This window comes from Myotis davidii, unplaced genomic scaffold (assembly GCF_000327345.1).
Source record: "Myotis davidii unplaced genomic scaffold, ASM32734v1 scaffold556, whole genome shotgun sequence".
Classification (NCBI taxonomy): domain Eukaryota; kingdom Metazoa; phylum Chordata; class Mammalia; order Chiroptera; family Vespertilionidae; genus Myotis; species Myotis davidii.
In genome coordinates this window covers 1,329,399-1,355,860 of record NW_006287671.1, presented here as the reverse complement: position 1 = coordinate 1,355,860, position 26,462 = coordinate 1,329,399, and the positions used below count along the sequence as shown (strand labels likewise).

The 26,462-nt window shown below is 36.3% G+C and overlaps 1 protein-coding gene across 6 annotated transcripts in view; it reads left to right on the top strand.

Moving 5' to 3' along the window:
- The window catches only part of AGTPBP1 (ATP/GTP binding protein 1), a 90,339-nt gene that overhangs the window by 60,066 nt on the left and 3,811 nt on the right, over positions 1–26,462 (top strand). For 5 of the 6 annotated variants that reach the window (XM_015561152.1, XM_015561151.1, XM_015561153.1 and 2 more), the window contains 7 exons: positions 1,562–1,706; positions 4,119–4,272; positions 5,309–5,489; positions 6,761–6,890; positions 9,161–9,292; positions 11,504–11,680; positions 14,720–14,880. In XM_015561152.1, coding sequence (XP_015416638.1) covers positions 1,562–1,706; positions 4,119–4,272; positions 5,309–5,489; positions 6,761–6,890; positions 9,161–9,292; positions 11,504–11,680; positions 14,720–14,880 — 1,080 coding nt within the window. Of the gene's footprint in view, positions 1–1,561; positions 1,707–4,118; positions 4,273–5,308; positions 5,490–6,760; positions 6,891–9,160; positions 9,293–11,503; positions 11,681–14,719; positions 14,881–23,402; positions 24,192–26,462 lie in introns of those variants that run through there. The other variant, XM_015561154.1, reaches the window with a different exon arrangement.

Here is a 26,462-nt window from a genome sequence, read left to right as displayed (position 1 = left end):
ATGAAGACATGAAGACTACAAAAATTTGAAAATTCCTTGAAAGTCTGTGTATGTGTCTATAGGCCATAGCTTTTCTTCAGTTTGTAGCTTAAATAGCACAAGGTGATTTGGAAATTTAGAAATTAAGTTAATAGAAAAAGCATTTTTAACTCCCTATGTCACAGAGAGAGAGAGAGAGAGAGAGAATATGAATCTATTGAAGGGGTAATGGCAAAGTTAATGAAGACTATACCAATTTGAAAATTCCTTGAAAGTCTGTGTATGTGTCTATAGGCCATAGCTTTTCTTCAGTTTGTAGCTTAAATAGCACAAGGTGATTTGGAAATTTAGAAATTAAGTTAATAGAAAAAGCATTTTTAACTCATCCTATGTCACTGATATTTTAAGTCTGAAAAGTAAATTTACATTTATAAAAACAAATAATAGGCTAATGAGACCTCATGTATTCATCACCCAGTTTCAACAAGTATAAACACAGGTTAGTTTTTAGTTATACTTTCACCCCCACCTCTACACTGAATTTTAAAAACATTTCCCAATACCATATTTTATCCATGAATACTTCAGAGGTCTTTGTCTTTTAGATGTGTACATTTAAGAGAGTCTAATAAGCACAATGCTATTATCACACCCAAGAAAATTCCTTTCTGTGATAAAATATCCAGTCAGTGTTCAAACTTCCCCACTTGTCTCATAAATGTTATTTTATAGTTGGTTTCAATCAGACCTGCCAAGGACTGCACATTGCATTTGATTTGTGTTGCTATGTCTCTTAAGTGTCTTAATTTATAGGCTTCCCTTTTGTCTCTTCTTATTTCTCCTTTGTTTATTGAAACTAGATAATTTGTCATGTAGGATTTCCCACATTTTGGATTCTGCTGATTGCTCTTTTGTGCTGTAAATGAATTCTTCTAGTCTCACCGATTTCCTGTAAAGTAATAGTTAGATTTAGAAGCTTGATCAACTTCAGGTTTGGTTTTTGGCAAGAAAACTTTATAGATGGTGCAGTGAATTGGAAAACATATTATCTCTGGTTATTTCTTTTTTTTAATCTTAAGAATGACTAGTGAATTTATGTATGGGGTGAAACAAAAGTAAGTTTACAGTTGTGAGTATGCAAAACACAGTTTATTCTTGTATTATTATTTATTAACTATTGTATATTTTCCTATGATATACAAACAACTGTAAACCTACTTTCGTCCCACCCACTGCAAAGGTGTTCATCAGCCTTTCATCTAATGGTTGTAGCAGCCTTTGATGATCATTGTCTACCAGTAATGTGTTTGGCTATCAAAGAATGGCTTCTAAAACTTTTATTGATGTGTAGGGTATTAACTCTATTTAATTAGTAAATCCAGAAGTGAACAGTAATGATGTTGCCTAATAGAAATTGTTTTATTAGTATCAAGTCTATTTTTATAGAATACTTAAGTTGCACTTTTCACAAATGATGGTCCCCCCTCCCCCCCAGCCTTGAAGTTCTGTTTAATATAATAGCAAGGAAAAATATCAGGATTTTGTTTGGAGGAAATAAACGTTTTATGCTTTTCTACTGCAGAAATCACTTCTCAAGAAGTTCAGTTGCTGCAGGTGGGCAAAAGGGAAAATCCTACTATACAATTACATTCACTGTCAATTTCCCACATAAAGATGATGTTTGCTACTTTGCTTATCACTATCCATATACGTACTCAACTTTACAGGTGAGAACTCATTAAGTTGTATTATGACTATTATTGTGTAATATGTATATGTGCCAGATAATAGAAGAGAAATTGCTTTATTAATTTTCTTAATGAAATAAAAAGATCCAGTGTTGAAGATTTTAGATAATAATACAACATTTGTTGAAAACATTAAAGGGTATAAATGGGGATGTAGTCTTTATTTTTATGTACTAGAAAGGAAGTTTGACATGATTTTTACTTTCTAATTTGGGTAGAAATCTACTGTTCTCTAAAATTCATGATTTTCAGATTTTAACTGGATGAGATTTCCACCTGTTTAATGAGAAGCATTGGATCTGATAGAAAAATCTAACAGTAGAAAAATGTGGATGCAATTAAAGTTTTCTATAGGGAATTTATTTCTTCTAATAGTTCTATATGGAGCCCTAGATCTTGGTTGCTTAGAATTTGGGGTATAAGAATTGCTTTGTGGATTCTTTTGAGATTTTTGATTGTTTGCATTGTAAAACAAAACAAAACAAGTGAATTCAAGTAATTACTGTGGTAGATTTACTCTCAGAACAGAATGGCTGTCCTACTGACCAAGGATCATGAAGATACGATCAATTTACCCAGAAAGGAATTGGAGCACTAGGGTTAGAAACAAGCTTCCACATGATTAGAGAGGGGAAAATGAGAGGAAAACACAGTCCATGGAGCAGCAGAGGTACCAAGGCTCAGGACACTAAATGAGGCTCCCTTTCCTTTAATAAAGATTGCGATGAAGGCGTGATCAGGGATCCCTCTGAGTAACACAGCATCAGAATATGTCGTGTTGTTCTTTACAGGGTTACATGTTAGTGTTCCTTACTGATGTTTACCTGTTTAGTGTATATTGAATTCCGCTCCTTGCTTTCTATCCCATGACCTTTTCCAGGCATTTGCATGTTTTCTCATGGACTTCTGCCAACCTTTTTCTTACTGGTGTCCTAAAACTTACTTTTATCCCATTTCCTCTTCGTCTGTCATTTTCCCACACTATAGCAAGAGAGTTCTTTGATGGCAAATCTAATCATGTAACACCCCTGCCTGAGACTCCCTCGTGATTTCTCTAGCCATTTGCACAAAGTCTAAAATTCTCACCCAAGTCATTTTCTTTGCTGTCTTTCACATTTTTTGCACCTCCACAGACTGTGCAAGCTATTATTTACTTAATATTTATTATTAAGTAGTTTTTAAACATAATTCACTCTTTAAAATTTATCTGCATCCTAAGTTAATATCCAGGGAATTGCAGGTTTAATGTGTAGACAGTTTTGTAATTCACAATGAAATACATACCTATTACATCTTTAAAAGGCAATCCACGCATCACTTAGTTATCTCAATTACCAGTAGTTCCTGTTCTTCCCGCACACTTTTCCTTTGCCTGCACCTCTCTTCTCTGTCCTCTTCACTCATCCTTTGGCTCCCAGTTTAAATGTGATATTTTTCTAGGAGACCTTTCCTCACTGCGCAGACTCAGCTAGGCTCTCCTTACTACAAGCTGTCAGTGCTCTGTATTGTCCCCGGTGAGAGTCCATTCCTTCACTGTTATGTCCTTGGTGCCAGGCACAGTTTTTGGCACAGAAGTAGTGACCACACAGTGAATAGTGATTACGTGAATGAACATAGGCAAAAGTGTGGAAACCAACTAAGTATCTTAAATAAGGGGTTGAACAGTTTATATTTGGTATGACCATATACTAATGATGTTATATGGTATTCGTAATTATGAATATGTGTGTGTTTGTATAAATTACTAAGGAATAAAAGCAGGTTTTAAAAAGTCATGTGTAATTATAGTTTTGTTTATGCACATTGGCATTTGTTAGTAGTAATCTAAATGATGCAATTATGGATGTTTAAATTCTTTTCTTTGTTCTTTCTGTATCTTCCCCCCTTTTCACAATGAACCTATATTAATCTTGAAATCAGGAAAAGTTGCTACAAACTTTGTCTGACATAATTTTTATTCTGCATGTTTTTTATTGCTGTTGTAGGTAGGTCTACAGTAATTTATCATTTCAAAATTCAGAAGGCTTTGAGAACCAAAAGCTTTTTCATAGCCCATTTGGCAGCAAAGCCTGGCCTAAATTGATGTGAGCATATTTAGAATATTGATTCCACTTAGAGGGACTCTTTATATGTTTTGCTGCAGATTTAATAACCTGCTTATACAGGCTGCCTCTGACCCTGTTTGTGGTATTGCACATTTAATGGTATATACACTGTATCTGTCTTGAGTTCCCCAAGTACTGATGTTTGAATGACATCTGGCCCCTGAGGGTTCCAGAGAGGGGATTAGGAATCTGACTGACATTTAGTTATGTGGAGATCTAGATGCTTTTATTTCTATTTTTCATAGGGTGTTTTAAAATAATTGTATACTTTTAAATTTTTATCAAGATGCATCTTCAAAAATTGGAATCAGCGCACAACCCCCAGCAAATCTATTTTCGAAGAGATGTGTTATGTGAAACCCTGTCTGGAAACAGCTGTCCCCTGGTGACTATAACAGCAATGCCAGAGTCTAATTATTATGAACATATCTGTCAATTCAGTAAGTCTGTCTTCTTCACTCAAAATGCCAGTCATCCTTACTTATTTCCCTTTGCTTTATATATGTCTGTAAGGGCAGTAACACTAGGAATAGGCATCAGAAGTCTTGGTCTTGGTACTGCCTAGCCCTCGGTCTACATCTGGGCCCCAGTTTCCTCATCTCGAAAATGAGAGAGCTTTGTGAGATAATCTCTAAGGTCCCTTTTGATACTGATATTCCGTAGTTCTTATCCTTGTAAGTCATTACCATAATGTAACACATTATTTTAAGAGTTTATGTAATAATGTTATCAATTACATTTATAGCTAATTTTATTTATAAATAAAACCACCAGAAAGTTATTAAGTGTTTTAATTCTAGCACCAACTAGCTACTTGTTTTTTTCTGCCATTTATTTTTTTAAAGTTGCCTCAGATGTATAGCTGGGGTAGAAAAAATAAGAAAACTGTTCTAATTTTGATAAGAAAGTATAATATTTTCAGGAAAGAGAAAGAGCTTGCTATGCATGAAAATATGACCAGGTGAGCTGAGTGTTATTTTTAGACGGGTATATCTAAATGCATAGTGAAAATATTTCTCTTTGTAAATTTCTGAGAAGATAGACCTTTTTTTCTGTACTTGTCACAGTGACTGTAAAACAGGAGTAAGATGATATTTTCCTTCTTTTCCCAATGGCTTTATGAAAAATAAATTTATATTTAAAACTTCCCCAGCTACTTGTTCTTTATAAAACCAATATTATATTAGATACTTTTTTATGTTAGATTAATCATTGGTAAATAAGTGACTCATGTAGTATTTATTGCATTATGTTCATATTATGAACTCCTTTAGGATGTGGCTTGCATGGGTTTTATATCTGTTTTCCTCTATAGAGCCTAGTACAGTGCTTGTTTATAGTAGGTGCACGCTGAATTCTACTATGAATGTATATCAGAATTCATGGAGTAGATACATTTCTAAAGCTCCAACGTCAAACATCATACAAACTTTTAGTCGTTGTTCATTTTAATTTGAGATTTTATGTGTCCTTTAGGAAATCGCCCTTACGTTTTCTTATCTGCTCGGGTACATCCTGGAGAAACAAATGCAAGTTGGGTAATGAAAGGAACATTGGAGTATCTCATGAGTAATAGCCCTACTGCTCAGAGCTTACGAGAATGCTATATTTTTAAAATTGTCCCTATGCTAAATCCAGATGGTGTCATCAATGGAAAGTAAGTTAAGCAATAGTTATAGAAATATTATAGATAATTGTGGTGAGCCTGTATAAAATTGTTGAAATAATATTATCCAGGGTAAATTTGGAGAGCAAATCTAGTGATTTTTTTCTAGAACAAATTTTTAGTGGGGAATTCATTTAAGATACATTTTTAAATGAAAACATATTTTGTTTATTAGTAGTATGGGATTTTGACAAATTCTATATTCATGACAGTATGATTTCATAAAATGTCTATCTTGCTTGAAGTATTTTAGAAAAATCACAGTGTTAGGATATGAGAAAGATTTTTTTTAACATATCCTCTTATATTTCTTTTTTAATTCTGTCAATGGTGTGATCTTAGTTGTAAGATTTAAAATCTCTGGGATCTCTTTCCACTGATATGGCATGTTGGGTCCATCTGCTAACTTCTTCCTGATATGAGGAAGTACAGTCTCTGACAGAAGGAATTCTTTAGACTGGAGATGCTAGAAGATACTACTTTTTAAGTGAAGGTAGCTCATTTTTGTACAATTCATTTATTGTGGCAATTAGACAAGGTCTCTTTAGTGCATTGGAAAGGTGGAATTTGACATGGCATCTCCAAAGTTGAGGGCACTTTATTCATAAGTGTAGCATGAATCGTCCTCATATTTTAGGAAAATTTTAAAAAGGATAATTTATTTTTAGGTATGTTATGGTAATGGAACTAAAACAAAATTTTATGTCTTATTTTAATTGTTCAGCTAAAATCCTGTTTATATTTCTGTTATCACCTTCTGATTGTTTGCTTAAATTTTTGCTCAGTGGCTGTAATACTTAATACCTGTGATTAAATGAAAATGTATTTAAGTATATATGCTTTTCATAAACTAACCCTTCTTAGGAGGGCCCAGGGAGCACTTTTAATAATAACTAATGCAATCAGAATATAAAATGTTAGTATAAAAAATGATTATTATGTAGTCAGAATGGAAAATATGGCCATTAAATTTTATAGAGTATGGAATAAAATCCCAGATTTGAGAATTAGTATTTTCTATGGCTTGAAATTTTTGACCTATGAATCTGAAAGGTTACCATACCTAATGGCATGTAACACAGGATCTTGGACACAGCAAATGCTTAATTAATGATTATTTAATGACTAACCTATGCTTTCTGTTGAGCCCATCATCTATACCAATTTGAAATATTTAGTGAAATAGAATAAAATTAAATCAAATATATTTAAGAATTTATTGGTATCAGTGTTTGTCTATCACTGTGTTTGTATTTGTGTAGTCACCGCTGTTCTTTAAGTGGAGAGGATTTGAACAGACAGTGGCAGAGTCCAAATCCTGATTTGCATCCTACAATTTACCATGCGAAGGGGCTGCTGCAGTACCTGGCTGCAGTGAAGCGCCTACCACTGGTAAGTGCCAGGATTTGTTTGTGTTTTGTACAAAGACATGACTTTGTTGATTAAAGACTTAGTGTTTTATACATTACTAAAGGTCCGGTGCACAAAATTTGTGCACTCAGGGAGTGGGGGTGGTGGGGAGTCCTGCAGCCCAGCCTGTACCTTCTTGCTGTCCGGGATCCCTCAGGGGATGTCCGGGACCCCTTGTTCCTTACCACCTGCCTGCTCTCTGTTCCTTACCACTCGGCTCCCTGCGCCTTAGCGCTGCCACAGAGGCAGGAGAGGCTCTTGCCACCGCCACTGCACTCACCAGCCATGAGCCCAGCTTCTGGCTGAGCTGCACTCTCCCTGTGGGAGTGCTCTGACCACCAGGGGGCAGCTCCTGCGTTAAGCGTCTGCCCCCTGGTGGTCAGTGCACGACATAGCTACTGGTCGTTCTGCCCTTCAGTCTGTTTGCATATTAGGCTTTTACTATATAGGATTTTCTGGTTATAAAAGCTAAGTATTAATTTCAGAAGCAATTTCTTCAAAATATCTTTTTCTGTTATCAGTCACTTGTGTACTAATTATGGTATCAATATAATGTATTCATATTCTTATTTCATCAGATTTAATTTTTGTAATGTTCATGAGCCCTATACTTTTCTTTTTTTTATTTATGAATATTGGTAACTCCTGGTTGTAATTTTAGGCATTTAACTTCACTATTTTAACAACACTGAGGTAACAATATTTTTCAAATTCTCAAACTAGTAGCTTATATCTGAGCTCTTTAGTCAACTCTTAAGCTGGTCAGTCTCGGCTACTAATGTGGGAAAGATCGTAGAGGTGGGGTGGGAGACTCCAAGAGCTGTGTGAATGCGCTTCTGCTTTCAGCAGCTTTTGTTTAGAATGTTTCCATTCAGTTAGTGTTTAAATGAGTTAATCTTCCTTTAGGAAAGAAACATTTGCAAGGAGTATATCCTAAGAAAACAGAAACACCAATCAGAAAGGATATATGCACCCCTATGTTCATAGCAGCACAGTTTACCATAGCTAAGATTTGGAAACAGCCTAAGTGCCCATCAGCAGATGAGTGGATTAGAAAACTGTGGTACATCTACACAATGGAATACTACACTGCTATAAAAAGGAAGGAATTCCCACCATTTGCAACAGCATGGATGGAACTGGAGAGCATTATGCTAAGCAAAATAAGTCAGTCAGAGAAAGATAAATATCACATGATCTCACTCATTTGTGGATTATAATGAACAACAAACTGATGAACAAAAACAGATCCAGAATCAGCGAAGCATCGATCAGATGCTCAAGCCTCAGAGGGAAGCTAGGAGAGGGTGGGGGTAAGGGGAAGAAATCAACCAAAGGACTTGCATGCCTGCATATAAGCCTCACCAATGGACAGAGACACCAGGGGTGAGGGCATGAACAGGAGTGGGGTGGGGGAAGATGGGAGGATAAGGACACATATGTAATACCTTAATCAATAAAAAAATTAAAGAGAAACATTTTGTAGAGGGAAAAAATTGGCATGTGAGTCTGTCCTTCATTTTTAAAATTATGTTCTCAAAAATTAAATTGAAACTATACCCTTTAAAAAAACACATTTATTTTTAAAATTATTTATTCCAGAGAGAGGAAAGGGGAAAGAGAGAGGGAGGGAGAGAGAGAGAGAGAGAGAGAGAGAGAGAGAGAGAGAGAGAGAGAGACTCAGACACACTGATTGGTTGCCTCCCACCTGTGCCCTGACTAGGGGTAGAACTTACGACCTGGGAATGTGCCCTGACCAGGAATCAAACCTACCACCCTTTGGTGTATGAGACCGTGCTCCAACCAACTGAGTCATACTAGCCAGGGCTCACATGGGTCAGGGCTTAAACCACACTCTTTTTATAGTGTTTTTCATGAGAACATTTTCATGTGTTTTTAAATTAGATAAATATTTTAACAGCCCTTGGGTCAGTGATGACTACAGATATAAATTTGACCTATAATTGAATTTATTATTTTTTTATAATGGCACAGAGAAGATATATAAGAGTAGAATTTGTGGTTTGATGCAGATCTTGCAAAGCACTTTCTAACCATTCCTAGTAATCATAGATTTCTTTCCAAAACTAGATATTTCTACTTTTATTGACTCTACTTGTTAAATGGTGGTTCAGTTACAGTAAAAGGATCAAGGAACACAGACCTGTTTATTGGCTTCACAGTAACTAGATTTACTTGTCAATATATGAATTTGAAGGTTTTTAATTCTTAAAACATGTAATCTTTTCAAGGTTTATTGTGATTACCATGGCCACTCCCGAAAGAAGAATGTATTTATGTATGGCTGCAGCATCAAGGAGACAGTGTGGCATACCAATAATAATGCAAGTTCCTGTGATGTTGTGGAAGATGTGGGATACAGGGTAATTATGACAGATAAATCAGGAGTTTTTGAGATGCAACCATGCATACAACTACAGAAAATAATTTAACATATAAACTACTCAGATTCTGTTCATGTTGCCATTTTGCTATTATGGTTTCAAATTTTTCATTTTAAATGTTTCTTCCAAATGTTTTCGCTTTTTACATGTAGATGTATATCTGGAATTCATTTGATCTGAGATGTGGGGACCTATTTAGTTTCATGTATAATCATTGATTAAACAGTACACCCTTCCTTGGCCGATTTTATAAAGCCGTCTGTGGCATACCATTTTTCCACCTGCCTGGTTGTGTTTTGAGGTATGCCAGGGACGGACACGAGATCTTACTGCTTCAAGCCCTGTGTGCTTTCATTCTCCTCCTACTTTTATGCCTAGACAAGCACCCTCGGTTAATGTGCAAGCTCGAAGTACATTTTCTTTTTGCTTCTCTCTATTCCCCTTTTCCTAAAGAATAAAATGTTAGAGTTATATAAAAAATGGAAACCATCGAGGAATTCACAGTAGTAAGTGAAAGCCATCTCACAGTTACTAATTAAGCAGTTTTGCTACTCTGAGCACGTTAATTCATAGATTACACCTAGAGCATATGAAGTTTGTGTCTGTTTTTCAGTGCTCCACAGCTACTTGTTTTTTCACGTGTTTGTTGGCCATCTTTCCTGGTCCTCACATGGAGGTCTGTGTCAGTCTTTCTGACAATTCCACAAGATTTCCGTTGTGTGCTTTTGTTCTTGTATGGATGTGCCAAAATTTATTTATCCAGTTGGTGGTCATTTGATTAGTATGCCATGAAGATTATACAAATTGATGTTCCTCAATATAATGAATGATAGCGCTATTTCTCCACACCCTTATTACATAATACTCTTATTTTTGCCAGGTTAAAAAAATACCTCATGCTTTTAATTTGCGAATCTATAATATTTAGGATGAGTATTGTGTCGTATGTCTGACCAAGTATGATCTCTCTATTTCAAAATAGCCTTTTCGCATATTCTCTGTTTACTTTTGTGCTGGTCACCCAGTTATTGTTTTTAAACTATGTGATTACAAGTGTAGTACATTTTTTTGTGTGATATATAGTAATTTAAAACTTTTATCATATTTGTTGAATTCTTAAAAAATGGTTTCTGAATTTTGAGGTTTAGAAAAACTTTTCTCATTCCAAGACTTAAAAGAATGGTTCTGTGTTTATTGTTTCTAGTTTTATTTTAAAATTTTACATTTAAAATTTCAATCTAATTAGAAGTTAATTTAATGAAAATTAGTGACTGGAGCTTGTTTTTCTCAGTGGCTATCCAGTGGTGTCAGCATTAGTGAGTGATCAGTCTTTTCTCTAGTAACTGTAATAACTTTAACAGATACCTTTGGTTCTAATTTTGAATCTTTTCTTTCTAGAGATAAATCTATTCCTGCACCAATATCACAATTTAACTTAACTTTAGGCATATAATTTAGGTTAATATCTGCTGGGTTATTTCTCCAGTCATTGCCTTTTCTTTCAGAATTTCTCAGGGGTATTCCCATATTTACACTTTCAGGTAAACTTCAGAATGATTTTAAGTTGCTATAAATGTTGTGGGCATTTTGGTTGTGATTGTTTTAGTTTTATTGATTAATTTGGAATGATTGACATTTACAGCGGCAAATCTTTTTTGGTATATGGAGAGAGAGAGAGAGAGAGAAAAGAACATCAAGGGGAGAGAGATAACGCATCTATTAGTTGCCTCCCACACGCCCCTCAACCAAGGTACATGCCCTTGACTGGGAATTGAACCCAAAACCCTTCAGTGCGCAGGTTGATGCTCTAACGACTGAGAAAACCAGCTAGGGCTACGGTGGCAAATATCTTAATTAGTCAAGCCTTCTTTCATGACTGAAGTTTTTTCATTTTTTAAAACATGTTTTCTTCATGGTTTTTCTTACATAGTTTTATGGGACTTCCTGGTTGCTATATACTAGGAAATGTGATGCTTTCTTCCATTCTATTTTCTGACTATTTTTCTGGGAAAGCAGAAAATTCTAAATTAGTAAGAGAATTGTTCTGATGTTTTGTATAGCAAGAAGATCTGCATGACCCTGCTTTAGTCACTGTGCTTTCATGAGCATTTTTAAAGATTAAAAACTTAGAAAAATTTTAAGTTAAAAAATTTCTTGAAATATTCTTTTTTATCATTCTTATCTTTGCAGACTTTGCCTAAGATACTGAGCCATATTGCCCCGGCATTTTGCATGAGTAGCTGTAGCTTCGTAGTGGAAAAATCTAAAGAATCCACAGCGCGTGTTGTAGTTTGGAGGGAGATCGGAGTACAAAGAAGCTATACCATGGAGAGTACTTTGTGTGGCTGTGATCAGGGAAAATATAAGGTAAAACATTTCAGTACTTCTAGCCTTAAAATAATATTTGAAGACTTTTTTTCATATGTATAATCCAAAGGTTTTCAAGTATATATTCCATGATATATCTGATATACTGAGTTATATGTAATTTGTAATGATGAAATTGAATTGTATGCAGTCTTAAACACTTAAAAAATTTCTTTGAACTAAATAGTTTGCTTTGGGTTCTCACAAAATCTTGAGTATATTTATATTCATACTTTTTAAGAAAACGTTGTGGTACACATAGAAATACTGGTTAGTAATTTATAATGAGTTGTGCAAGTAATACATTAATAATCAAATTTTTATATCATTTTAATTTGTTGGATATAAATATATTTTTATGCACTTAGAAATAAACACATTACACTTATTTATAAAGTTTTTAAAATATATATTTTATTGTTGAAAGTATTTCAGATTTCCCTCTTTCCCCTCCACTGACCCTCTCTTGTGTCTGATTTTTAAATGCATATCCCTTCACTAAATATTTTTCTTTACTAAGACTACTTTTCTGTAGTGCCATACACTTTTTTGGGAAACAACCTGAGTTTAAACTCTGCTTTTGAAACTTAAGACTAATAAAATATTAGGTGATTTTGAACTTAAAAATTTTAAATATCGAGAACTTAATGGACAATGAATTGGACTTTATACATGCAGCAGCAAACCTGAACATCTTTTTTGCCTTGGCACAGAAAGATTTCTTAAGTGTCCTGTTTTGTTTTGTTTTGTTTTTGACGTAGGGCAAGAGGGAACTGAATCTAATAGTTACCTCACATAACAATGGTTATAACTTTATGTTTTGAAAGAGCTAAAAACCTTCCAATTGGTTAGTATTAAAAATATAAACATATGACAGTTGATGTCAGAATGTTTAAGAGGAGAGAGAGCCTAAGTAATGACTTTCAGTCTGTAGCAAGCTAGAAGAAGATTAGGCAGGTTTTACAACCAACTTCAAGCTTTTGGGGCCTGGTAGAATAGAACTTAATGACATCTCAGTGCTTCTGTTTAGGTTGACCACCGTATTCTTCCAAAGTGTAATAATAACTTTTGAATTCTCTCCAAATATTGTAAAACAGTGACTTGTAGTTTGCCAAAGGCATGATGGTGATGAGAGAGAAAATGGAGCTTGAGCACCATTCCTGCCCCCAAACTCTGTCGCCCAATCATTGCTTTAGTGGACAGCTCTGCCGAGGACATTCAAAGTCCTTGGAGAGAAGTGTGTTTCACTAAGCCAATTTTTTTATGTCTGAAATCCAATTCTTTTTTCATAACATACACTTCTTTTTAGTTTTTTCCTTTTTTTGATTAATAAACTTTGTTTTTTAGAATAGTTTCAGATTCACTGAAAAATTGAGTGGAAAGTACAAAATTCCCATCTACCTCCATCCCCACACATGCATATAATTATACTTTTCACACTTATTAATAATAGCTAACTAGAGGCCCTGTGCATGAAATTCGTGCACGGTGTGTGTGTGTGTGTGTGTGTGTGTGTGTGTGTCCCTCAGCCCAGCCTGCACCCTCTCCAATTTGGGACCCAGTCGGACATCCCTCTCACAATCCAGGACTGCTGACACCCAATGGCTCACCTGCCTGCCTGCCTGATTACCCCCTAACTGCTTCTGCCTGCCAGCCTGATCGATGCCTGATGGTCAATTTGCATATTACCTCTTTATTGGGTAAGATAAGTTGTGTGAGTCTAATTATATATATATATATATTTTTTAAATATATTTTATTGATTTTTTACAGAGAGGAAGGGAGAGAGAAAGAGAGTTAGAAACATCGATGAGAGAGAAACATCAATCAGCCGCCTCCTGCACATCCCCCACTGGGGAAGTGCCTGCAACCCAGGTACATGCCCTTGACCGGACACGAACCTGGGACCCCTCAGTCCGCAGGCCGACGCTCTATCCACTGAGCCAAACTGGTTTCGGCTAATTATATTTTTTAAAAAAGATTTCTTCACCCTGAGAATGTTCTTATATTACTGTATTTTAGGCTGTAAATGTTATTTTCCTATGAATTAATTCAGAAATAGGCATAACCTTTCTAAAGCTCTTAAACTAAGATGTCTAAACTCTTTAATCAATCAGTTAATCAGTCGTTATTATAAAGGCATGTAGGTTAAGTAATAGTTTTTACAATTTATTTTCTTCACTTAGCCTGTGCCTTTAGTCCTGTCATTAAAAAGTTGTTTTACAGTGCCTTTTCTCTAAATTATGCAGCTCTCATCTATACATCCAGCTTTTATTGGTATAAGAATTTCACTTATTTTAGAGATTTATTTTTATCTGAAAATTACATGATAAGCAAAATCTTGATTTACACTCCATTTTTATCCTTTTACATGGTTACATTTAACTTCCAGTAAATCTTACATTGTTAGTTGAAAACTCTTGTGTATAAAGGGTATGGGGGTTGTGCTGAAATTTTCTCTTTGCTTTAATAGACAAAATTTGAAATGGGCATTTTTAATTGACATGGAATATAGGAACTTATTTTACTAATACCTCATTGGCTTAGGTTTGTTTGTTTCTTTTTTGACATAGCTACCTTTTATTTGTTTATCATACAATAAAAGTACCTATAATGTTCAAGTATACAAATTGGAGCCTTGATTTTAACACTATAATATTTCAACATTGGCATCCAGAGTAGTGGATCACAAGAAATATTAGCGAGATTTTGTAAAAATCTATTTTCACACATGAACTCTAAGAGTAACATAAGCACAAAAGGTTTATGTATTTTTTTCTTCGTAGTGTATTCGTGAAAATAGTTTGCATTTGATGAATAAGAATAATTTAGAAATGATTTTTAAAGACAGTTTTCTTTATGACTTAGAATATCTGATATTGCTAAGACATTCTGTTGGTTGAGTCCTAGGTCCATACAAAATATTAATCTTCTAATCTTATTAATGTAATTATAAATTCCTTTTATGTAATTTTAATGAGATACATCCAGAGGATAGCAAACATCATAGTTACACATATAATATTGCTTTATATTCAGGGCTTACAGATTGGTACTCGAGAATTGGAAGAGATGGGAGCAAAATTTTGTGTTGGTCTATTGCGTTTGAAAAGACTGACATCCCCATTGGAATATAGTCTGCCTTCCAGCCTGCTTGACTTTGAAAATGACTTGATTGAATCAAGCTGCAAAGTAACTAGGTAAGGCACACTTGTTTATTCTGTTGTTACCTTGTAGTATTCTATTAGACTTCATTAAATCAGTGAAGCATAGAAAAGGCACTGAGATTTTGACAGTTAAGAACATTTTTAAGATTACTATAATTAAGTTTACACATTTAATATTTATTCCAAGTTGTAATAATATTCTTGATTCTTTAATACTGATTTTTAGATGAAATTTTAATGAAATATTCTTATATTTTGAATGCTGGTTTTAGTGTTCTTAATGGTTTACCTTTAACCTCCCAAAAAAGCAGTGTGGAAAACAGTATGTATATCAGGTAATATTTAAATTAAGAGGGCTTTAGAATTAGGATTTGTACTTTAAAAGGAAGTCTATCTTGTTGTTATCTGCACACCTCATATAACTTTCCAATCATATAATCTTCTGGTTACATATACCAGAAGTAGATAATTTAGTATGCCTTTGAAATTTGAACTATGCCTGCCAAATATTCTTCTAAATAGGTAAATTTTGGTTCCTAAAATTCAATGTATATAAAATTTGATCAGCTATAGGATCAGAAACAATTCAGTATCATAGTTCTTAATCATAATATTAGACCTTAGCATTTTATAGTTTGATGTATATGAGTAAAAATACTGTCATTATACAGAACCTTAATTTTTATTGTTAGATATTGACTTGTCATCAGATTTAATTATTACCATGCTCTATTGATATATATATCAACTTAGCAGTTTTAAGTATAGTAAAACATCAATTAGAACTTCATTCACTGTGATAGTTGACAGAGTGATCACCTGAATTGTCTACCCTTGAAAGTGTCTGCTAAACAATAATGGAAGCTAATATAAAGATTGTTAGTTGTTCTCATTGATGTGTAGAAGTCTCCTTTGAAGTTATTTCATTTATTCTCCCCCTACCCCAGCTATGTTGAGGTATAATTCACAAATAAAATTATAAGATATTTGAAGTATGGAATGTGATGATTTGATATATGTATACATTGTGAAAAGATTTCCCATATTGAGTTATTAATATATCCATCCATTATTGTACACATTTATCTCTCTCTCTCTGTGTGTGTGTGTGTGTGTGTGTGAATATTTAAGTTCTACTCTCTTAGCAAATTTCAATTATACAATCTAGTGTTAACAACTATAGTCACCATCACTTCCTCAGACCTTATTCATCTTACAACTGAAAGTTTATATCCTTTCACCAACCTCTCCCTATTTCCTCACCCCTATCCCCTGGCAACCACTTTTCTACTCTGTTTCTATGAGTTCCATTTTTTTCCTTTCTTTTAGGTTTCACATTGAAGTTACACCATGCAATATATATATTTTTTGGCTCATTTCACTTAGCATAATGTCATCTAGGTTCATCCATGTTGTAGCAAATTAAAATACTTCCTTTTTAAAAAAAGAATAATTTATTGATTTTTAGAGAGAAAGGAAGGGAGAAGAGAGAAATATCAATGTGAGAGCATAATATCAATTGGCTGCCTCCTGCACGCCCCCGACCAGGGATCAAGCCTGCAACCCAGGCATGTGCCCTGACAAGAAATTGAACCAGCAACCTTTCCATGTATGGGATGACGCCCAACCAACTAAGCCACACTGGCCAGGTTTCTTTCTTTTTTAAGGCTGAAAAATACTGCATTTTAATCTATGAGGCCTGGTGCACAAATTTGTGCATGGGTGGGGTCTGGCTGGCCCACCCTGATCGGAGCCAGGCTAGCTGGGGGGAGGGGCCACGGGTGGTCTGCTGGCCAGCCCTGCCCCTGATCTGGGTGCAGGGGTGGAGGGATCAGGGCCGCAGTGCACTCAAAGCAAGCAGTTGTTCTAGTGTTCCAGTCGCTTGACTTTTATATGTTTAGCTAAGTTTTCAGTTATTCTCTTAAGTGTATCTACAATGCTTCATTCAGTAAATATAATTTACTTTTATAAATAACAATGGAAATCTAAAAACTAATTACAAGTTTAATAAAGCTTAAAAACTGATCTGTAAAATTATTTTACTTAGAAACCTTGAAACCTCTGAATGTAAGACTTTATATTAAAAAGCTCACAGATTCTTACACCATGTTGATATTACTATGTATATAAGCTATAACTAACTTTTTAAAAATTTAATGTTTGTTTTTAACCTCTGCCTCTTTATATTTAAAAATGTCTCATAATTAGGACATAGTTGTTTTTATAAATTTTAATCTGACAGTCATATTTTAACTGAAATATTTAGTTCATTTACATTTATTATAATTATTGACACATTTAGACTTAACTCTACCAACTTATTGTTTGCTATTTGTTTCACTTGCCCTGTGGTTTTTGTTTGTTTTGCCTTTTTTTGATTGATAGATTTTAGATTGATTTCAGGTTTATATTGATTGTATCCTCTTAATTTTTTTAATGAATACTTGGTATTCACACATTCTCAATTTATCAGAGTCAATACAGATTTGTACTTTTATCTTTTCTTGGACAATATAGGATCCTTAGAACATGTTAACTCCATTTAACTCCCTCAATATATGTGCTGCTGTTGTCAGATATTTTATGAGTATACCTATTAATATTTTAAAGTTTACAGACATTATTACTGTTTTATGCAGTCTTTGGATTTCTTCATACATTTACTGCCCTCTTCCCCTCTTTCCTCTTCATTTATTTCTACATTTCAGATTTTATCTGAAGTAATTTTTCTTTTGTTCAAAGAATACTATTAAGTCTTCATCTTCAGTTTTGAGGGATGTTTGTGCTGGACAGGTAACACTGTCCTTCATTGAAGAGCCATTCTGTTGTCATTGGTCTTCCACTATTGAGTTGTCAAGTGAGGTACCAGTCTGATTGTTGCCCTTTGAATGTAATCTATCTTTTAAGGCTAAGTTGCTTTTATGAATTTCTCTTAGTCTTTGGTATATAGGGGTTTTACTTAGTATTTTATTTATTTTGCCTGGGTTTTACAAGGTTTCTTAAATCTGTGGCTGGATATCTTCCATCAATTTAGGGGAATTCTTAGCCATTTTCTCTTCAAACATTGATTCTGCCCCATTATGTCCTTTCTGGGACTCCATTTACATTTAAGTTTGACCTTTTCATAGATCTTCTGTGTCTTACTCTCATTAATAAGTTTCTGCTCTTTGTCTCTCTGTGCTGTGTTTGGGCTTTTTTGTAACTTTTAATTCACCCATGCTCTCTTAGGCTGGGTCTGTTCTGATGTGAAATTTATCTTTTCAGTTATTAATTGTAGTTAATTAGGAAGGATTTAGACTTTTTTTCCCTTAATCCTTTTGTACTTAGCAAAAGTGTTATTTTACATGTCACCCGAGTTATTAAGTAGTTTTCTCAGTACCACTCATTTAAAGAATTTGAGAACCAATAAAATATCTACACTAATAAAAGAGAAACATGAAAATTAACCATCACTCCACCACTCTGCTACACCCACAAGCCATGCCCACCAGGCCAATCAGGAGCGAGTACGCAAATTAACCCAACTAAGATGGAGGTGGCCACAGAGCTGGAGCGAGCAGGGGGCTTGGGTTGCCCCCCGCGATGGAGGAAGCCAAGCTTCCCGCCTGCTCTGGCCGGTCCTGGGCTCTGCTCAAGGCTACAAAGTTTCAATTATAGAAAATAAATAAACCCCAGATACCTGCTTCCCTCCCCTCAAGGAGGTGCTGAAAAAAATAAAAGAAAAAAAGGAGGGGCTGGGAGCCTGGGTTGCCGGAGGCCGTGGCCAGCCTGCAAACAGCCAGCAGCCCCTCACCCAGGCTGGCCAGGCACCCCAGCTGAACCCCCACCCTGATCCGGGACACCCTTCAGGGCAAACCAGCCGGCACCCACCTGTGCACCAGGCCTCTATCCTATATAATCCTATATAATAAAAGGGTAATATGCAAATTGATTCTAACAGCAGAACCACTGGGAATGACTGGTCACTATGACACACACTGACCACCAGGGGGCAGACGCTCAATGCAGGAGCTGCCCCCTCGTGGTCAGTGTGCTCCCACAAGGGGAGCTCTGCTCAGCCACAAAACAAGCCAGGCTGATGGCTGCCAGCACAGCAGTGGTGGCGGGAGCCTCTCCCGCCTCCTCAGCAGCGCTAAGGATGTCTGACTGCAGCTTAAGCCTGCTCCCCGCTAGCAACTGGACATCCCCCGAGGGCTCCTGGGCTGCCAGAGGGATGTCTGACTGCCAGCTTAGGCCCGATCCCCCCCGGGGAGCAGGCCTAAGCCAGCAGGTGGACATCCCCTGAGGGGTCTCAGACTGCTAGAGGGCACAGGCCGGGCTGAGGGACCCCCCGAGTGCACAAATTTTTGTGCATTGGGCCTCTAGTTTAACAATATTTCTCATTAGGATTTTGCATTGATGACTAAATTTTAGTATATTGGGCATATGGAAGAAGTATTTGAAATTTGAGTATGGTTAAAACATTATAGAAAAGTGAAGTTGAAAAATACCAAATTTTGTATAGTGTTTTATCATTATACAAAATGTGCCCATGTTGAAATGAAGCCTAATTACTGCCTTACAATCAAACAGTATTTGAACTTCTTTTTTTAAAAAAATTGAGATAAAATTCACATAGCATAAAATTAACCATTTTAAAGTGAACAATAAAATGGCGTTTTAGTACGTTCACAATTTTGTGCAAACACCTGTCACCTCTATATAATTCCAAAACTTTTTATTCTCCCCCACTCCCCAAAGGAGACCCTCATACCCATTAAGCAGTCATATCTGGCCCCTGGCAACCACTAGCCTGCTTTCTGTCTCTGTGGATTTACCTATTCTGGATATTTCAAATAAATGGAATAATACAATGGGTGACCTGTTGTGTCTGGCTTCTTTCACCTTGCTTGTTTCGAGGTTCATCCTTGTTGAAGCATGTATTAGTACTTAATCCCTTTTTTAAAAAAAATATTTTATTGATTTTTCACAGAGAGGAAGGGAGAGAGAGAGTTAGAAACATCGATCAGCTGCCTCCTGCACACCCCCCACTGGGGATGTGCCCGCAACCAAGATATATGCCCCTGACCAGAATCGAACCCGGGACCCTTCAGTCTGCAGGCCGACGCTCTATCCACTGAGCCAAACCGGCTAGGGCTACTTAATCCCTTTTTATGCATACAGCATGAACATTAGAAAATTTGATGAGAAATTGTTCCTAATGCAACTAATAAAATAAATAGAACTTAAGCTAGAGAATGCCTTTAAAATATGCTTAGTTTTACTCCTATTTTGTATTAAAATTTTTAAAAACCTAATTTGATGTGTTGTGATAAAGGTAGAGTACCTTGCTGATAAGGTATAGGGAGTAAGTACAGGTTAGTGGGCCAGTTAACATCATTGTGTCCCTTGTTTAAAGGCTGTACTGACCCTGTCATCATAAGAGACTGCCTTGAAGTTATTACAAAGTAGTAATAAAGATATTGATTGCTACAGACTATTAACACTAGGATGAAATATTAAACTCTATATTATCCACACTTTCTTTATGTGAAGCTAGTGTTTATACATATGTAGGAACTTTTTTCCTGAGAAAGTTAAATTAATATTATTAAAGAAAAAATTATTCATGACACTTTTTGAAGAATGGGAACCAGGCTTTGTTCAGGAGGACTGCTACATGAGGTTTTGCAGGAGAGGAGAGAGATTGGGCTCAACTCCGAATACAGTAAGGAAAAGTGGAGGTTTATAGCCAAGGAGTAGAGTGGGGGTTGTTGGATTGAAACATCGGGGCTGTGGGAGATGTTGGCTAATCGTACTTGACAGAATTTTTGCTGAAATCAGGCCAGGGTGATTTGATGTTGAGGGAGAGGGATTTTCGATAAACCGACTCAGCAGGATTCTTGCTGGAACTGGACTAAGAAGGCAGAGCCACTGGACTAAGGACACAGCCCACGGTCAGGGCCTACTTCTCAAGAGGACTCAGAGGAGCCTGACTTAAGTTTGGTCAAGAAGAGGGTCTCTGTCAATATAGATGACTTGGGGCCACATGTTAACAGTAATATCTAATACATAGCTCTGTAGTAAAGCTTACTGGTATTAATGTGCTTTATCTTTAATGTGAAGTTTACCATTTAATCAAGCCAATCTTAAAAGATCTTTCTAGTTAATAGCTGTGATGCACATAGTTGAGCCTGGTTTGCATTTCTTAGTCATTTATTGCTACCACGTAGCAAATTCTTACAGCTATACTTGCTGTTGGGATATTTTCTAGGCAGGTAAATCATGCCACATAGTTGAAGATCATATCACACTTCCAGTCCACTTGAAATCATAGTGACTTATAAGTACAAGTGAACTGATAGTGTTTTTGTGCTGAGTCAATGAAATGCTATTGTACTCACAGATACAGAGGAGATCAAAGTCATCTAGAAAAATAAGTTTGGGATTTATATGAGCACTTCAGGACCCCGGGCCAGGTTAGATTATAATGAAAGCTTTGAGGCTTATAATAAGAGAAGGAAATGCTCCTTATCATTGAGATCCAGATAGGTATCAAACTAGTAACTTCTAATCTCTAAGATTTAGCCATACAAGGAGTTTGCTGACTGTATATTTTATAGATATTTGTGTGTTTTATTTTTAGTAGCCTCTTGGAAGAAAGTTATTCTTCTCACATAAGTATCTATTTGAGACTTTAATATAAAAAGACTGTATATCAGAATAAGGAAGAATACATATTCCTTCAAAGAGGATTCATTCTATCCTTTAGTAGGCTATAGCGTAGGGCAGATGGCTCCACTCCAGTGTGGGACTTAGCTGACTTGAGGTAGGTTTGCAAAACCTGTGAAACCTGTTTGATCCTTGGTTCAGCCCTTCCCCTCCAGAGGTCGAAATTGAAGGCCTAAGACTTCTTTCCTCAGTACTGCGGTTCTGCCAAAAATTTTGTGTTTATTTTCTGTTTCGTTTGTTTTGCTGCTTTCTGCTCTGTTTCTCAGCTTTGTGTATTATGTATTTTAAAAATTTGTCAAGTGCCATTAGAGGAAAACTGCTGGGGTCACATCTGTGCAACTCCCTTCTTTCAGGAAGCTTGGCAGCCCTGAACTCCCGTTTTTTGCATGCAATTCTTTGAAATTGCTGAAAGCTCTGAGGACTTCCCTGCCTCTTATAGCAGCTGACCTTGCCTGACCTTGGTTGCCTATGGACTTTGCCCCAAGCACCCTTTCCCTTGATTGATTTTGCTTTGTATCCTTTCACTGTATAAGTCTTAAGTGTGTGCTGAATCCTGAAGTCTTCTTAGCAAATCACTCAGCCCAGAGTGGGACCCCCAACACACGTGTGCCATTCTGAATTTGTTAAGTTTGATTATTATCTCAGAGATTTTAGTGTTTTATTGAGAATGATCAGAGACAGCTGGTATTGTAATCCCTCTGTATGTGTGTGGAAACTGAGGCTCAGAGATGAATTTACCCATGGTCATCCATCTAGTAATTCCCAACAGAACCAGGAATGCATCCAGGTCTAACTCCAGAATTCCCCTGTACTTTCATTATATCTTGTGTCTTCCAAGTAACTGAAAAGGAGTGGCTTCAGTTTTTGAAGCTCTCCTGTGTTATGTGAGAATTTAATCATTTAGTCCTCCATTGTGTCTAAGGAATGTTTTTAGAACAATAGTAAAGTAAGTTGGAGTTTATTAGTTAATTACTGTTTCGCAAGGACAGTTTAGTTATACTTTCCAACAAAGTATGTGTAAATTAGCTTCCCCCTCCAAATAGGTAACATTCTCTTGTTAGATATTCTGTACACTAAGTCTGAGTGTTTGTATGTGCATGTGCAAGTGTGTGCAAGTACTTACATGTATCCTTATATGTCTATCACTTAAGATGGACAGAGTTCCTTGTATTTTCTATGGATGATTTTATTCACTTTGTGATATTTAGGAGATGCTATATCTCTTATAAGCTAGGAATTAAATTATATAAGTAAAATATTCTCTAATATTTATGCGCATAGATATTTTCTGCCACATTAGACCTCACATTTCATCCCAAATATACAATCAGCAAGTCACAAATTGCTGAGACTTTGGGCCATGGAATTGTTTGTGCATGAAATTCTATTCCAGGATATCTTTATTGTGCTGTTTTAAAATAGATAGGTTAGTCTCAAAATTGTAGCCCAACGTGAGATTAAGGAGGGACTCCAGAGTTACAAAGATAAGGTAGTATTTTTAGTACTTTTGGCCTGGGGCAGCTCTTTGTGTGGGCTCTTTAGGAATTGAGAAAGGACTGATTTACTCTTTTCTTTAACAAGGTAGGTTTTATTAATGTCATAATAACATTTTATATTTGTACAGCTTAAGAGTTCACAAATGCTTTCATATTTACTACCTAATTTGAGGCAAACAACTTTGTGAGGTCATAGGGCTGATATTGTTATCTCGGCTTCATGTGTGAGAAAAACGGGTGCTTGGAGAGAGAGACTTGCTTAAGACGTGACTGGTTAGTAGAAGAGAAGAGGCACAAGAGAATTTCTGACTCCATATACAGTGTTTTGTTTCTCTCATGCTTGTATAGGTAACAGAGCTGAAGATCTACTTCCTGATGTCTCGGATGGCCAATCAGCTCTAATGGAAGTAGACGGGTATACGTTTGAGGAAGATGGTGAATTCTTTAGGTTTAACTTTGTGCAGCGCTTATTAATAGCTTAATATGAAGATAGCTATAAAACTTTGAATCTGAATGAAGCACAGTGTTTTCCTGTTTTAGAAATAGTTGCAATTATAAATCTTTTCTGCATCATGATGACACCATGCAGTGGAGAATTTTACTGCCTTCATCTGTGAGAAGGCCCTTTGGGTGAAGGTTTTATATTTTTCTTGAAGCAGCACAAGGAGGATTTGTATTTAGACTAAAATGCTATTCTCTTTTAGAATGAAATGTTCCATATTGAATTGTTTTTGACTTTGTCATCTTTACACTAAGAATTAAAATCCAGAGTAGAAGGCTGTTAAGGCAGGTGTGTCTAGGACAGCTGTTGGAGGATGAAGCAAAAGCAGGGAAAAAGGAGTAAACTTACATGAAGAAAATGAGGGAAATGAGGAAATAGTGGTGGAAAACCAAAATTACAGCAATGGGAAAGAATTAAATGTTGATTAGACATTTTTTATGATTGAAATAATATTTGAATTCCTATCTACTAATGGAAAGGGATTAATTATTTTATAATCCTAGGGCAAATTACCTTAAAATCTTTCTCTAAGTGATGGTTATTGTGTGATAATGTGTGTGAAGATATTCCTAAATTGTAAAGTGTTTAAAACGTATGTTGTAATTATTAATAAAAGTGAAACTGAATTGCTGTGATTGGTCTTGTGCCTTAATTTTTTTACTAAAGTGAAATCAGTGGGAACAGGGTGATGTGAGAGTCACTGATCTTGCAGACCTTGTGGCTCCTCATAGACAATGCAGTGGACATTTGTTTAGGGCCTGCAATGTGTCAGGCACTTCTGGGAGCTGCCAGGTGGTACTAAGATGGGTAAGTCACAGTTTCTGACTTTAAAATGCTTACGACTTAGCATTGAGAACACAGGCCCCCACAGGTAGATGGTTTCAACTGCATCCGAGTAGTGATCAGGTGGAATGTTTGTGCAGGGTGCAAAGGGAATAAAGAGAAAGGGCTCTTATCCCAAGTTGGGCTTTAAGAAAGGAAGACATGTAAAGATGAGCACAAGCTGCGGTTTGAAAGAAATGTGAGTGGTGAGAAGGAAGATGGGAAGTATGTCCTAAGCAGAGGAAACAGTGTCCTGTAAGTGAAGACCTGTAAAGTGTTCGGTAAGGTGTGGTCTGGACAGTCATTGGCAGGACTTGCTTGCTGAGAATTCTGGTTTTATGACTCAGTGAATGATACTGAGAAAACGCAAGAGGAGCTGGCTTGGTGGGGAAAACAATGAACATGCCACATCAGTTGAACGTGCCACATTCACAAGGTGCCTGTGAGATAGACATGTGACTATACTAGCAAGTCCAGGCATACACAAGGAAAATTCAAGGCAGAAGCTGGGGCTAGACATTTGGATTTGGAAATGATCAGAATGTAAATTAAAATACATGAAGTCACTCAGAGAGGGCATGCATACAAGAAAGAGCAGTTACAGCAGCGGTTCTCAACCTGTGGGTCGCGACCCCTTTGGGGGTCGAATGACCCTTTCACAGGGGTCGCCTAAGACCATCGGAAAACATATATATATAATTACATATTGTTTGTGATTAATCACTAGGCTTAATTATGTTCAATTTGTAACAATGAAAATACATCCTGCATATCAGATATTTACATTACGATTCATAACAGTAGCAAAATTACAGTTATGAAGTAGCAACAAAAATAATTTTATGGTTGGGGGTCACCACAATATGAGGAACTGTATTAAAGGGTCGCGGCATTAGGAAGGTTGAGAACCACTGAGTTAGAGCATTGTTAGGAGCACCTACTTTTGAGGCATACACAGGGGTGAAGAGCGCTTGATCAGCATTGAGAAGAGACAGAGGAGAGTCAGAATTTCCCCCACAGTCAGCACAGCAGAGAGACCTAGAAAAAACGAACTGGAAAGTGGCAGCTGGAATAGCAGTAAGAAGGCTGCTTTCTGTGGAGTGAGGGGTTTAATCTTCCTTCCCTTTCTTCTCTCTCAGTATTCCTCCAGTTCCTTAAACCTAGATCTGATCGCTCCCCCCCCACTCCCCTCTACTGCTCACCTTCCACATCCCAGTACATAAGTTAGCAATGAGGGCCCAGCCCCATCACTATTGCTGGAGGTACTCTGTATACTTCAGCAGCAGGCTAGGAACATGATTTTGTTAGATCTGCAGATTAACCATCAGGACCAGTATGGGTTACCGGAGTGGAACAGGAATATGAAACTGGTCCGCTATGGGCATAAGGATGATCATTTCTTATTATGACAGTGTCCAGGAAGAAAACAACCAAGTATGTGGCAAGAGATTGGTCTTTTCTTGCTTTCTCTCCTCACTCTCTCTTCCCCCCTCCTTTGCTTCAGCTAGTCTTCTATTTATGCTAAGAATCACCGAGACATCCTGTAAATTTGAAATAACAACGTTAAGCAGAGGAATGAATTAGTTTTTCAAAAGGAAGAGGATAATCATTTTGAAAGGCAAATAATTTTTCAATCTAACTTTTCCCCCTTAAGATATAACAGATGATAAATATTTAAGATGCATAATTGAAAGCTGCACACTTGTTTTTATGAGTGTGAGGTCTGTTGTAAATTCTCCCATAATCCTCCTGGCTATCAGCTTGGTTTATCAGGACTACTCCATCATAGTAAGAGGTAGTTTGCTATATATCAGGTAAAGATGGTTTTGTAATATATTATTTTCTCTTATGTAATGAACAAAATTAAAAAAATTCAGAGAAACCAAGATGGCGGCATAGGTAAGCACTGGAAATTGCTGCCTTCCACAACAACTTCAAAAATACAACGAAAAGACAAAATGGACATCATCCAGAACCACAGGAAGGCTGGCTGAGTGGAAATTCTACAACTAGAAGGAAAGAGAAAAGCACGCTGAGACACAGAAGAGCTGTGGAAGTAACGTGCAGAGGTACAGAGGCTCGAG